This window comes from Colias croceus, chromosome 2, assembly GCF_905220415.1.
Source record: "Colias croceus chromosome 2, ilColCroc2.1".
NCBI classification, from domain to species: domain Eukaryota; kingdom Metazoa; phylum Arthropoda; class Insecta; order Lepidoptera; family Pieridae; genus Colias; species Colias croceus.
In genome coordinates, this window is record NC_059538.1 from 3,296,065 (window position 1) to 3,310,631 (window position 14,567).

The 14,567-nt window shown below is 39.2% G+C and overlaps 1 protein-coding gene across 12 annotated transcripts in view; it reads right to left on the minus strand.

Moving 5' to 3' along the window:
- Positions 1-1,754: 1,754 nt before the first annotated feature.
- Positions 1,755-14,567, minus strand: part of LOC123704709 (E3 ubiquitin-protein ligase UBR4) — a 63,339-nt gene continuing 50,526 nt past the window's right edge. For all 12 annotated transcript variants that reach the window (XM_045653158.1, XM_045653236.1, XM_045653246.1 and 9 more), the window contains 20 exons: positions 14,049-14,252; positions 13,391-13,540; positions 11,832-11,913; positions 11,609-11,746; positions 9,950-10,147; positions 9,461-9,651; positions 9,060-9,248; positions 8,417-8,585; positions 7,977-8,212; positions 7,692-7,812; positions 7,319-7,593; positions 6,789-6,923; positions 6,484-6,642; positions 5,982-6,164; positions 5,481-5,629; positions 4,102-4,231; positions 3,575-3,750; positions 2,971-3,111; positions 2,404-2,593; positions 1,755-2,122 (listed from right to left, as the gene is read on the minus strand). In XM_045653158.1, the coding sequence (XP_045509114.1) occupies positions 1,898-2,122; positions 2,404-2,593; positions 2,971-3,111; positions 3,575-3,750; positions 4,102-4,231; positions 5,481-5,629; positions 5,982-6,164; positions 6,484-6,642; positions 6,789-6,923; positions 7,319-7,593; positions 7,692-7,812; positions 7,977-8,212; positions 8,417-8,585; positions 9,060-9,248; positions 9,461-9,651; positions 9,950-10,147; positions 11,609-11,746; positions 11,832-11,913; positions 13,391-13,540; positions 14,049-14,252 (3,441 nt within the window). In that variant the 3' untranslated portion in view covers positions 1,755-1,897. The remainder of the gene's footprint in view (positions 2,123-2,403; positions 2,594-2,970; positions 3,112-3,574; positions 3,751-4,101; positions 4,232-5,480; positions 5,630-5,981; positions 6,165-6,483; positions 6,643-6,788; positions 6,924-7,318; positions 7,594-7,691; positions 7,813-7,976; positions 8,213-8,416; positions 8,586-9,059; positions 9,249-9,460; positions 9,652-9,949; positions 10,148-11,608; positions 11,747-11,831; positions 11,914-13,390; positions 13,541-14,048; positions 14,253-14,567) is intronic.

The window sequence follows — 14,567 nt, forward strand, 5'->3', positions numbered from 1 at the left end:
GCCCACGAGTGCAAGCGAGAAAACTTTATGACACTCAAGAACGACACCGCACCGTTTATAATCCATCCAACTTAGATTGTAATCTCAAAATACAAAGTACGACCTTATTTAGATAGCAAGAAGGATGAAATTAAAAAGTTTGACTCGAATTCGACATTGTTTTATGATAGGCGTATTGTAGGTGAGTTTTCATTAAACTTCGGAGCAAATTTTGAATTGCTCATTGCGCGCGAATATTCAAAAGTGAATTTGGGTATTTTCCTGTCTCGTAGCGAATTCCTTAGGCGAGCCGGGCTTTTCCTATGATATTATAATATATAGAAACAAGAGGTAGATACGCCACCAACGCACCAAAACAGATTCCATGCATTGGTCCTGTTTGGGACCAATGCAATCAGTCAGATTGTGACCGGTCCCAGTGAGCGCATGTGCCGATAAGTACATTTAAGTTCTCGAAAATGCCTTAGATAAAAAAAGGCTTATATTTCATCCTTTCTTTTATTTCATCGAGGCACCACTATTATTATATCCTACAAGTTGGAGTGATGACCTTGTACGGGTTCCGGGAACTGCCTTGAGACGAACAGCGTAAGATCGGTCCTTATGAAGTTCTATAAGGAGGACTATGCTCAGCAGTGGATGTTAATCAGGTGAAATGATGATGACCGAAAACGAACACCACAGCTAGTAATAAATACATAATACAGTTATATCTCCAAAAAACTTTTTTTCATTTTAATATAGTTATATTAATCTATATAAAACTCAAAGGTGACTGATAATAGTGATCTATCAACGCACAGCCCAAACCACTGGTCGTATGACGTATCGGGTTGAAATTTGGCATGCAGGTAGATTTCATAACGTAGGCGTCCCCTAAGAAAGGATTTCCTGAAATTATTGCGGGAACGGGGAAAAACGGGGATGCACGTACAAAGTCGTGGGCGGAAGCTAGTTTATTATAATTTATTTTATTCTCATATTACTCATTAGGCTTTCAATATCAGTTTAAAGTTTTTTAATATCTATTCGTTGTGTGCGCGATGACAGCGCCCCTAGTGGCCGCAACTATTCAGGACTTGTCATCTGTAAAATCATTTCAACTGATGTCAACTAGATGATAAGATATTTTTGTGATATTGATTTTCGACTAGTTTTTCAACGAAATTGAAAAAAATAGTGTAAAAAGTGAGTGTGTATATTATACCTAGCGATTTTCTTCCTGGTGAAAAATAATTTTTTCTCTACACAGCAGCTATCCATTTTTGTCTTTGCTGTAATGTCCACTTTGATGTTGGAAACGAATTAAACTTGCAGGAACTGTTTTTCCCATTGTTTTTACAATTTACGACACAGCATGTACTATGACCCATATTGCTAATTTTTATGTTTTTACTTAAAATTATAAAGGAAGTTATGAAAATAAAGCAATTTGACACATGACAGCCCAGAATTAAGTCACATTTTTGCCATGTCGTGCGCTACGGTCGATTTGCCGTTCCCTACCACCCACTTCGCACATAGCCAATAATAGTTATGGAATAATCGCCTGTGCACACTTAACGATTACACCCTGTATAGGGAATATAATACATATGTTCAAGTAATTACCGTGATAATTATATTCTACACTTATTTACACAAATATTGTTTACGTTACACATATAATGTGCATATAAAGTAAAATACTTCATATAATTATGGACATCCACAATGAACTACACATAGAGTAATTGGAAAAAAATAAAACCAGATTTAAGCCGAAAAAATTTATTAAGCGAAAACCAAAGCCAAAAGCGGGGGGTACACAACAAATTGATCGTCCTTGTCGACCTCACTACACTCAACAGGCCATGCAGCCGTTGTACGTGATGCAGTAAGGCGCGAAGGCCCTTCCTCAAGGCAGCTCGTTGATGGCCTGCTGCAGGAAGGCGTCGGGGTCGGGGATGTCGGCCAGCAGCCCGGCCGCGTCGCAGATCTCGCCGAACGACGCGCAGGGGAGCAGTTCGTCGGTCAGTGTGGTGACGATTCGTTCCGCAGCTTTCGCGTTCGCTTCGTCGCTCACGCGGATGTATTCCGCCAGTTTGACTGGCCATTGTTCCACGTTGTTTGCGGGGACGGCCTGTGTAAACGTGCATTTTGTTAATAAATAAACTATGAAAGAATACATGGAGATGAATAGGATATGAATAAAAAAAATATGAGATTTTTATATCGTGAAAGAATTGTAATTGTATGTTTTTTTTTTTTTGGAGATTTATTATTTTACAAAAAATGTTATTTAATCAGGAAAGTAAAAAACTGGTATCGTGATACTTCAACTTATACCTTTTTGATATAATTTTTATGAAGCCTTGACACCATTAATTTTCTTTTCGTCATATATAGAAAAGCGTAACAAACCTTAAACATAACCATATACAGCTGATCAACGAGCGCAACCATCAAGGCATACGCCTTGTAATCAGTCCATTGCCGCAGAGCCCTCTGTTCCGAAGACAGTGCCCGTAACTGCGGCCCGCCTGCAGCTACCGCACGCACGTGACCCGTCACTATGAGGCGTTTGAGCATTTCTACGCGGTTTGACTTCCACCTGGAGAATATAAGAGTTATTGTTGGGTAGGAATTGTTTATTGAATAAATAGTGCATTTTTCAAAAATTATCCCAATCAAAACTCTGCCTACGCACTTTGGCAGAGTTTTCTAATGGAACATTGAACATGATTGCCACAAATTGAGATGTAAAGTTTGAACGAAAGCTTTATTCAAATACGTTCATTTCCAGACGACTTTTTAATATGCGATTGTAAGTCGATGGTGCATAAATGGCATTGATGAAAAAGATAATAATTCAAAAGCGCTTCTAAAAGTTGTACATATAGTAAAAAAGTAAGATTGATTTTTGTATACTAATCTTGCTTACATAAAAAAATGATAAAATATATTTTCTATCCTATCACACAAACTCACTTGGCGTGCGGGAACATCATGAGCATGAGCGTGACGTAGTACAGCGCTCCCTCCGCCTCGTGCGCCGACTCCAACAGTTTGGGCGGCGCCCAGCCCAGGTACGCTTCTAAAGATGCGAGCTCACGGCCCGCCACGCGCGTTCTGGTGAACGAAATAGTAGTTTTATACATAATCTTTGTCTGCGAGTGACTTTGAAATGATAAATAAACATATCCAATTTTAGCGCGTGGACAGTAAAATTTCAAAGTCACGTCATGTGAGTGAGCCGAAGATTTTAAGTAAGTTCAACTTCTAAAAAGTATGCTCGGTCCACACGCACTTTTTTAATGAGGGGCCGTCCATTAGTTGTGTTTTTTTATTAGAACCCCTTCCCCCTCTCCTTGGGGATGCATGGTGAAATATCACGTGTATTTTTTCGTACCTACAAAGAGACGAAGAAAAAAAATCCCGATTCGGCATCATACAGAAGACTGATCATAAAAAAAACGAGACGGAGAAAAAAATCTCGGTCCAGCATCATACAGAAGACTGATCATAAAAAAAGGAGACGGAGAAAAAATCTTGGTTCGGCATAATCAGAAGACTGATCATAAAAAGCACTCACGTGTTGATGACGTAGAGCGCCATGTGCACGAGCGCGGGCACGAGCTGCATGTTGGACAGCGGGCCGCCGCCGCCCGTGTCGTCGTGGAACGTGCGCCCGCGCGCGAACCGCCACAGCAGCAGCTTCAGGTCGTGCAGCGTGCACTGGTGGCCGATGTCGCGGTGCCCGGTGCACTCCTGCACACGGAAACGTGTGTTAAACAAGCTCTGGTTACATAAAAATAAAAATAAATAAATAAACATTTATTTGCTTTTTCAATACTGAAACTAATTAGTGAAAGTTTGCTTAAAATTAAACTATGAAATAAAATGAAAAAATAATGACCAAAATAACTGAATGCTTCATTATATTTATTTTATACAATGGGTCAAAAGAACCACCAGATGACGTATATAGGACTATATAAGAGCATAAAATAATACGATTCATCACTAAGCAGTCACCTGTAAGCTATCCAACTGAGATTAGAAGATTTATTGGCGTGGGCCTGTAGTCTATTACCGTAGCTATAGAAAAGTATAGTTTACCTGCAAGTAAGTGGTGTGCCTAGCGAGACAGCTGGCGAAGGCCGACTCGGGCACGTTGGGGCCCCACAGCGGCAGCAGTCCATTACAACGTGTGGACGCGTTCTGCAACGCCGCGCTCTCCCATTCGTCCCTATAAACCAAATCAATTTAGTCGGTTACCTATCTTAATCTCGAATTTTAATATTCCGAATATCATAATCCAGAAAACGTTTGGACATTTTTTCATAACCCCGAATTTCAAAATTTCGAAGTTTTGTTTGCCAAATAATCGTAACTCCGAATTTCATTTACCCATTTCTTCATTTGTACGACGTTTTACAATCCAGACGAATGAGTTCCAGACGTACGAAATCTAAATGCACAAAATCCAGATGACCATAATCCATATGCACGAAAGCCAGATTTTTAAAACACAAATTTTTGAAATACAGTTAATTGATATCCAGACAAACAATGTCCAGATTTTTGAAATTCAAATAATCGATATCCAGCGAAACGAAATCCTTTCAGGGGGTCACAGTTCAAACCTAACCTAACCTACTGAGTCGAATTTGACACTTAAACCTTTCTTTAATGGGCAAGTAAAACAATAGCGAGTCGGTTCTGGCACTCGCCGGCCGCTGCCGCGGCACGCTCGCTTCGCTCGCTCGGCTCGTGCATGGGGGGTCACAGTTCAAACCTAACCTAACCTACTGAGTCGAATTTGACACTTAAACCTTTCTGTAATGGGCAAGTAAAACAATAAATTTACTTACTGACAATGTTTATTTTCAGTCGATAGTAAAGGTATAATCACGATTGTATGGAAATCAAATAAAAATATTATGAAAATCTGGCAATAGTTTATCTGTTATACGATTATATGGGAACCAAATAAAAAGATTATGAAAATTTGGCAATAGTTTATTTGGAAAATGGTACGATGGGAAACAAAAAAAAGTATTCGGAGAATCTGGTATAATGAGATCTGTATTATGAGAATACGGGAAACAAAAAAATACTTTTTAAAAATCTGGTTTTGGTGCATCTGGAAATCGATTCATCTGGGCAATTAAAAAAGGAATTTTAAAAATTTGTCATTCATTACATCTGTCTTTTAAAAGTTCTAACAACCGTTTTCGGGGTTTTAAGATTCGGGTAATAGAAATTCGAGTTTTTAATAGGTTACCAATTTAGTCGCAAAATATATTTAAAAAAAAATACTTTTTCAAGTTAAAAAGCGAAACTTGACGGTAAAAAGTTGCTTACCCTGTTATTTCAACAATGATATCTTATTAGCATTTCTTGATTTAATAATTATTCAACAAACTGGAAATAATTTTCCACTTACTATTTTGAACACCTTTAAAATACTTATTAGTTTAGATATAATATATTACCTGGCCCGCTGCAGCCTTACTGCGGCCATGTGACACTCAACGTGCACGATGTTATAGTGCGACACGGTTGTATAGCCAAGTGTCTTGCGTGCACGCAGCTCGAACTCTTCAACTGGGCAGCGCTTGGTAAACGTATAGATACCTAGCACCTGGGGACAAATTTAATTGTTTAAATAAAGGTTTAAATGAATATTTAGGGTCAAATGAAGGAATGATTTATGGCACGTAACCATGTCTTCTGTGTATGTTCAATTTTAGTATAATTTAAGAACATTTAGAATTAAATTCTACGGTCGAAATTAGTGATGGCCAACATACATCAGCGTATATTAACATTCACTAATATTGGATATTCACGGAAACATTGACAACTGTATTCAGAACGCCGTGTCACTCCCTGCACACGGTCTCTATAATCTCTTTGGCGGGTCTGAAGTGAGGTGCGTGTCTATGCGTACTAGCGCCAACTTCAGGGCGCTCTCAACTACAGCTATAGCGCACCTTGGTGGGCTGGTACTTGTAGCCCTCGCGGCAGATGCAGCAGACGGCGCCCGCCTCCTCCGCCAGGTCGGCCACCTGCTGCGTGAGCGAGCACTGCGCCGTCACCTGGCCGCGCTCGTTGCTGCGCATGCCAAGTGCACCCAACTGCCGCTCGCGCACCGCCATCGCGAGACGCTTCTTTTCCTAATTAATAAAAAAAACAATTTATCAATTTTCGAATTTACATATAAGTTTTGTAAACACCAGCGAAGCGGCATAACTTTATGATATTTAACAAAAATAAAGAGAAGCAAAAAATAACAACAAATTTACTAAGACATAAGAACTAACTCTTAATCCCTATTTTAGGAATAAAAAGTAATTTAAGAGTGTGAACATTTTTTTTTTCGTAAAATAACGAAACCTATATTTTAACAATAAACATAAGTAAACTCGTGTGCGTAATATAGCGTCCTACAAACAACATATTTGACGTTGTATTAAAAAAAGATCACCAAGTTACCTGTCTAGTGAAATCTCGGACTTGTTGCACTTTGGCCGCGCACTGCGGTTGCGAGCGCAACGCTTCTAGAAGGTTCTCGGCGAGCGAGCCCACGTGCTCACCCGACGACACTTGTTCCAGTCTATGCACTATTGGGATCACCTTCTCGCACACTAACATCTGTATGAAAAAATAAAATAAAAGTATGTAAAAATGGACTTTCAAAACGACTTTTTCCTTCATATACTATTTCCCAGGAACTTTGACAACTTTTTAAAATTTGGATCTTAAATAGTTTGTATTTTGAAAAATAATAATAAACTAACCTGAGTAGGTTCGTGGTCTGACGCGAGACCAGTGAGGAATCGCAAGATAAACTTGAGTGCGGGCCGACTGATGAATTCTTTAAGCTCATCTGAGTCGGTGCAAACCAGAGTTGGCTTTACACACGGGGCATGTTTCTGTGGGAGAAGGAAAATAAATATTTATATTGCATTTTAAGAATGTATAGAAAATATATGCTAATATTTTAAGTTTTTTTGCTACTTGGGAATGTCGATACGTGATGCAGAACAAGGACAATGAATCCCGTAAAATTATTTTACGGGTTTTATTTTTTTAGGGTGCATTATTTTACGGGTTTCGTTGTTATTTACTCAAATAACGAAGTTATGATTTCGAAATCAAAACATGCTTTTAAATATTTCGTCTGTCATTCATTGATTCAAAAACGTAGGGGCGTGGCGAACCTGTCAGTTATAAAGTCCGTTTTTTAAAGTACCAGCATGTCCATTAATTTAAAGAAAATACATTTATTTGTACCGTTATTGGAGGTCGTTACTACAATATAACTCACCACAATATACTCCAAAGCATCCCGAACCACGCCCAGCGAGATGAGGTAGTCCTTGAGCGTGCCGCCCACCGAGTTGCGCTCCACGTTGGCGCAGAGCACGCAGAACAGCTCCATGCGGAACTCCTCCTCGCTCCACTGCTCCGTGTCCAGCTTGTCGAAGTCCAGCACCGGTTTGAAGTGGTCCACTAGCATAGCCATCTTGAGATCGTTGCCGTAGACTAGTGCCGCCAGTACGCGCATTAGATGCCCGAGCGCGACCGAGTTGTTGCGGATCGCTAAGAAAAATAAAAGATTATATTAGAAAATTGAAATGCGACCAAAAAATTCAGGAAAAATGTGAATTTTATTTATATATTTTGCACTTGTAATTTACCTGTTAGTTCAGTACAATTAAGCAGTGCTTGCACATGTTCCGGTCCACCGAAAGTGAGCGAGAATTGCAAGAACGATTCTAAACTTTCACTTGCTGCTACTGTTAGTATCCTTTCCATAATCTGTAAAGTATTTCACAATTCAGTTTATCACATCATAAAATATACATATAGACAAACAAATTATTTATAATAGAGACAACATTAAAAAGTAGTACCGGGAAGCTATGCTATTATTCGGACGTCATTTTTTGTGTTAAAAGTTCTGTTTGTATATTGGTACTTACTTCTAAAAGCTGATATACGAGATCAGCCCGGGGCATATCCTTCTCCTCCGCCGCGGATAGTGTGAGTGCGTGTAGCAACACGGGCAGCGCGCGTGTGTTAGTACGCGTTAGCACACGCACACATCGACGCACGCGCACGCACAGGCTCAGTAGGCGCAAGAGAGTCGATACGAGTGCACGTGCGCCGCCCACGCGTTGGATGGCGGCTAGACGTTGGAGCATTACTTCAAGACCACCTGTTAATGACAATATTATTACAGATTATGAAGTAATAAATAAAATGTTAGTGCCTACGACTACGAAAACTGATTTATTTTTAATTAGTATCCCCAAATAACATAAAACCACAATATCTATGAAATTTCTGCCTAATACATATCATTGTAAAATATTTCAAAAAAATTAATGAACTATAAGTGCAAACAAGTATAAAAACTGACCACAATCAGCAAGCACATTAGCCATGCGATACGTCTGCTCGTCGTCCACCGCCTCGGCGTTGGTCTGGCTGAGCGTCTCCACAAACTCCTCTGTAGCGTCTCCCAGCAGACCTCGCATGCGGTACACCACTCGCATCGCGTCCACGCTCTCGCCGGATGTGCACCACACCTAGAGATTACAATTTTGTTGTATTTAATTACACGTTAAGGAAATAATTAGACAACCTTTCAATTACTTTTTTTTTGTTATTTAAAATATTTTTATTTTATGATAAACTAGCGGTCCACCCCGGCTTCGCCCGTGGTACATGTTTACGTTTTCTCTACATAAGATCCATCCTCGTACTTCAAGGAATATAATAAAAAAAGAATTATCGAAATCGGTTCCGGCTGAACCTCTCTCGAGTTATGCGCTTACCAACACATTTTGCGATTCATTTTTATTTTATGATAAATAATAAAATTAAAAATAAATTTATTATTAAAATTAAATTTAAAAATGATAGTAAAGGTAAGATAAAGAAGAAATACTATATCCGCAAAATGATACAAGGCCGTCATAGTGGATGAGGAATATTTGCATCTAATAAACGTATGTGAATAAATAGGGAGACGAAAAGGGCTAAGCTAAATAAGCACCAACCTTCTTATACACGTCCTTGACGGGCAGGTCGAGCGACATGATCTTATTGCACACGAGCAGCTCCATGCCGTTGTCATCCTCGAGCAGCGCCACCAGCTCGCAGTCCGTGCAGATCTTGTTCTTCACGTCTCGCATCAGCGGCCCCATGCCCGGTTCGTGCGATGAGTACGGGTTGCCCAGCATACGGCCCTGGGATTATAACACACATATTTAAGTATCATGTTTCACACAAAAAGCAATTTTTTGAATATTTAGAATTCAAAACAAATGACACGCTTATTTAACGCAACAATTTAGATTGAATAACTCTAAATAAGTAATGAAATTATTCATACAGTCAAAATTACCTTGAATTGGATATGGGCGGAGAAATTATACAGAGAAACAAAAGATAAATTTACCTGTAAAAAGTCCTCTTGTTGCGGATCCTTTTCCAGTGTGAGGAAGAACTCGCCGACGTCATTTTCTTCTGGATATATGATAGAACATAGTCGCTCAAATATGAACACCGGCGTTCGGTAGTCGTGGAGAGGATACTTTTGGACTGTTTCGATGCAGACCGCCATGAATTCAGCAGTTTCTGCTTCAGTACCTATTTAAGAATTTAAATCATTTTGTAAATTTTCAATGTACAGTTAAACATTCCTTATGACACCAACCCTTTACACTGACCGACACGAAATTCTTTTCTACAATCAACTTTAGATAGAGTTTGACCTTTTTATCAAACACGAGCATATACGTGCAAGCACGTGTTAGTGTGTGCGAGTATGAATGTGTGCGCGTAAACGTATCAGTGTAAGCAAAGGTGTATGTTTACTTGCGCATATACGTTTATGCGTGCGTGTACGCGTAATCGTTATTGTCAACGTCTCTGTAGGTGCACCCACCAGTGGTCATCTCCTCGAGCAGCTCGAGCAGCTTCTCCTGCGTGTCATCGGTGAGGCGCGTGCGCTGCACGACGAGCCTCCGCAGCGACAGGTACCCGCCCAGCACGGCGCCCACCAGCCGCCCCTTGTATGCGCGCCGAGCTCCGCCCTCCTCCAGGAACATAGCCAGCAGCTCGGTCAGCCGCTTGAGCGCGTATCCTGTTGGAAAGAATAGCTTGACATGTAACCGGGCGTATTCAGAGTAAACTTTACAAACAATTTTGGGTTTTATGAGATAGCACATTTTTTTTTGAAGTGAAACTTCTTTATCGGGGTTGGAAAAAAATTGAGTGTAACATTTTTCAGTTACGCGCCAACTTTTTATTATCCCTACCATGCGTGATTCGACGTATTTCTGTAAAGTTACATATTGAAATTATTTTTTGAAAAATAAGGTCATAAAGAAGTTTCACTTACGTGTGTACACTAGTAGACGCACACATTTTTTTGTGTGGTGTTTCTCAATGTTAGCCAGAAGGGCTTCTACATTTTAACGCGGACGCGTGGGTGAACTGAAGGTTTACCCTGGTAGCGACATGCGCTCCCTTGACGGGGATCTCGAACCTCGGCTTGGGCTGTCGCTTGAGTGGAGGAGGCCGGAAGGGCCCTAGTCGGACGGGGAGATAGCACATGTAGATGGACGTTTGTATAGGATCATTAAGGCCGGTTGCCGAGCTTCATCGACCATCAGTGCGTTCGTCAGTCGCGCTTGATATATGTATGGAAATTCATAAAACCGTTCATAGCTAGACCGACCATACGCACGCGTATTTCCATACAAATAAAAAGCGCGACTGACGTACGCACTGATGGTCGGTGATGCTCTGCAACCGGCCTACGACATAACTAGCGTTTTTGAATCATATTTTTATAGTACATGCAGCAGGGTACATAAATTTACATGATAACGTTTTTGGAACGTATTTTTTTTATAGGAAATGCGGCCGGGTATGTAGATGAATATAATGACAAACGTTTTTGGGACATAGGTAATAAACTTTCTGTGATAAAAAAAGGGTTAGTTGACAAGTACAAAGCTTAGTGATAAGGCTGGCCTATTGTTATATTACTATACAAATTGTACCGTATATTTTCTTTGTTTTAAATGTCATGGCATTTCAAAACAAAGGCAGTATTAGCAGAAAACTTCTCATCATTTTTTAATAAAAAAAAAATATTATAAGCCGTTAATAAAACAGCAAAATAATTGGATGAGACTAAAATTATAATTATATTTGTAAAACAATTCTAGACAATTGTGATGTATAAAACTGCATTCCTTGAAACTGATACATCGGCGAGAACAATTATTGAGAACAGGTAAAATGTTATTATCACAGTTAACCCTTCTAGGTTATCTGAAATCTTTAAACTACTCGTATTATAATTATTGATACTTTTAGATTTTAATTAAATAGATCGATACTATAAAAACCCAGGAGGAAATAATTTATTGTACAAGTACGAGTTTTCGCGTTCTCTTAATCTTTTGAAGCTTAGAAAGTAATGCCCGTAAGATATACTCATTGAAATCACACATAATGTACACTGAATCATTTCGTTAATACATTCAAAATAAAAATATATGAACAATGCTACTTTATATTTCGTAAAACATACCTTGGGCGAGATCAGATGTTAATGTTGTTTCTTCCAAACGATGCAACTGATCAATCTCCTTGGTCATCAAATCAGCAATTTGCTGCAAAACACCACGCATAGCCAAGAACTGTTTCCATGGCGCTTCTGAAGCTAGACCTATATCAATATTATAAAACATATTAATTTCCACATAAAAAACTCCACAAATATACATTTTTAAATATAAGTAAAAAGTACGTACTTTGATATAATTGCAAGAACTGCTCACTCGCTTCGCCTACAGCCCCGACTTCAGGCAAGAAGCTTGTCAATAAAATAAGTACCTATAACAGAACAAATAAAATATATATCAATACATACAAATAAATAAAACATAATTATTATCATTTAAAAAATATTTTAAATACACCGATGACATAAATCACCTGATACACAAAAGGTCTTTGTTATGTCGATTATTGTTTGTAAATAAACAACACGCTTGGGCGTCACTTCGAAATTTCGCTTTATGATAAATTATTCGTATACTATAACTTAATTCTAACACTAAAAATAATTTAACAGTACACTGAGATAACTAATTTCTAATACTTTTGGATATAAACTAATATTCCGCAAAAATTCAAAGAAACACGAATTGTACTCCATTGACTGAAATGACACATGTCACTTTGACAGAGAGTGAATTGTCTTTGCATCACTGGGACTTGTGAACGAATGAACTGTGATAATAATGTTATATTCAACGAACGAAAGGAGCCGTACATTATATTTTATTTATTATATTCTGTTATTTAATATTATTGTATGTAGAAATACTAAATAATTAATAATTAATTACTTGTATTGTATAAAACATAAACTTATAAAAAAAATAAACGAGTTTATTGAACATAAATAAATCTTAAGCAAAGATCTTTACAGTAAAGAGATGTCGAAGACGTGTAACAATGTTTTTATGTTCTACTAGATTTCCACCCGCGGCTTTCGCCCGCGCAGTCAAAGAAAAACCCGCATAGTTCCCGTTCCCGTGGGATTTCCGGGATAAAACCTATCCTATGTCCCGGGGTAAAAAGTAGCCTATGTCCTTTCTCGGGTATCAAAATATCTCTATACCAAATTTCATACAAATTGGTTCAGTAGTTAAGGCGTGATTGAGTAACAGACAGACAGACAGAGTTTCTTTCTCATTTATAATATTATAGTATGGATTTATTTCACGTCAGATGCACTTCACGCAAAAGTCGCGTCTCATTCATTCAAACATATTTAAATTCAATTTGATATAAATAAAAGGATTCAAAATATCGTCGCTCAGCTGTCAAACAACTCCCGTAGCGCCGGATCGATGCCGCCGCGTCGTCTTACATCGGCCACAAGTAAAGACCTGTATATTTCATGTACACAAATCATTGTACATTCAATATACAGGTTGACCTGAGGCATGTCACACGAAGCGCCGCGACGCCGCACCGGGATTGCAATCTAGACGAGATCCTAGAGGCAGGGAGGGGTAAATGCGTGGCGACGCTGGAGTGGCACTGCTCAGTTTTTATTGCAAGAAACACATGCTCACTAATTTCTTCATTCCGTTTCCTTTCCTGTTTCCATAGTACGGTGAAATCTTCGCGATCCAGCGCTGCCGTACCGTTCGTGTGCCCGCCGACATGGTAAAATCTTTGTAGTACAGCGCCAATTAGATCCTGCCATTCGTTGATAGCGTTACCGTGCCAATTAGAAATCCTATTTTCAATCCATCTAACCTTGTTATAACTTTATGTTTCATAAGACTATACATACCGCCTTGGTCCGCTCGTACGAGTCGCACAGCGACTTGACCATCTGGCAGGCGGTGTCGCGTGCGATGCGCGAGCTCGGGTCGAACATGACGGGCCGCAGCCACCCGCCCTCGTCCAGGGACACGCGCCGCATGCCGTGCGATAGTAGCACCTGACATATTACAAGTTTACGTTAACATAAGTTACAATTAAACTAGTTGTCAAAATTAAAACTATTATATCATAATAATTACAGAGATCTGAAAATTGGGAGGGTAAGATATAAAAAAAAAATTACTAGCGTATTATGCTAATTTTAAATGAAAATTATTTTTGATTTAAAAAATAAGGGAAACTTGTTTTTAAATTTTATGTTTAAGCTTATCCGTCTGCCTACACGACAGTATCATGTGTATCAAGTTAAAATGTTGGATGATCTAGAGCTATTTATTACCATGACAATTTCATACATCAAACAAAATTACATTTACATTTTTCAAGTGAAATTTATTTGCGTTGAGAGTAAGTAAAATTTTTTCGCGTCATGGTCACGGTCACGTCATTGAGTAAGTAAGTAACTTTGAATCTTGCCAAACACGTTTCACTTCTGACACTTTGTGCTTGTGCTTTTTTTACTTTTTTTTATTTTTATTTCAATGTATATTATGTATATCACTCACCCGCTCCCTCCACTTGCCGATGCACTTGTGCGCGAGGTGCAGGTCGCGCGGCGGCAGCGCGCTGTGGGCGGGCGGGCGGGGCGGCCGAGCCGCGAGGCGCCGCCACTCGCTGCGAGGCACGCGCCCCGCTAGCCACGCGGCTAGTTCCACTACTAGGTGCCCGGTTTGCTCGGCTAGCACCACTGGCGGTTGTTCCGTGGGCTCCTGTATTGGAAATTATAAAGACAAGTGATAACTGCGTTAAAAACAACCGACTTCAAACTTGCACAATTTACAAAATTTACAAATACTTACAGACAAAAACGCTCATAAAATAAAAACTACTGGGCCTATCTGAATAAAATTTTTATGGGACCAATTCGACACCATCCCGCATCGAACAAAAAAAGAATCACGTAAATCGGTTCAGAAACCTCGGAGTAATCGGTGTACATACATAAAAAAAAAAAAATATACCGGCCGAATTGATAACCTCCTCCTTTTTTTTGAAGTCGGTTAAAAATACATAAATTTGTATGT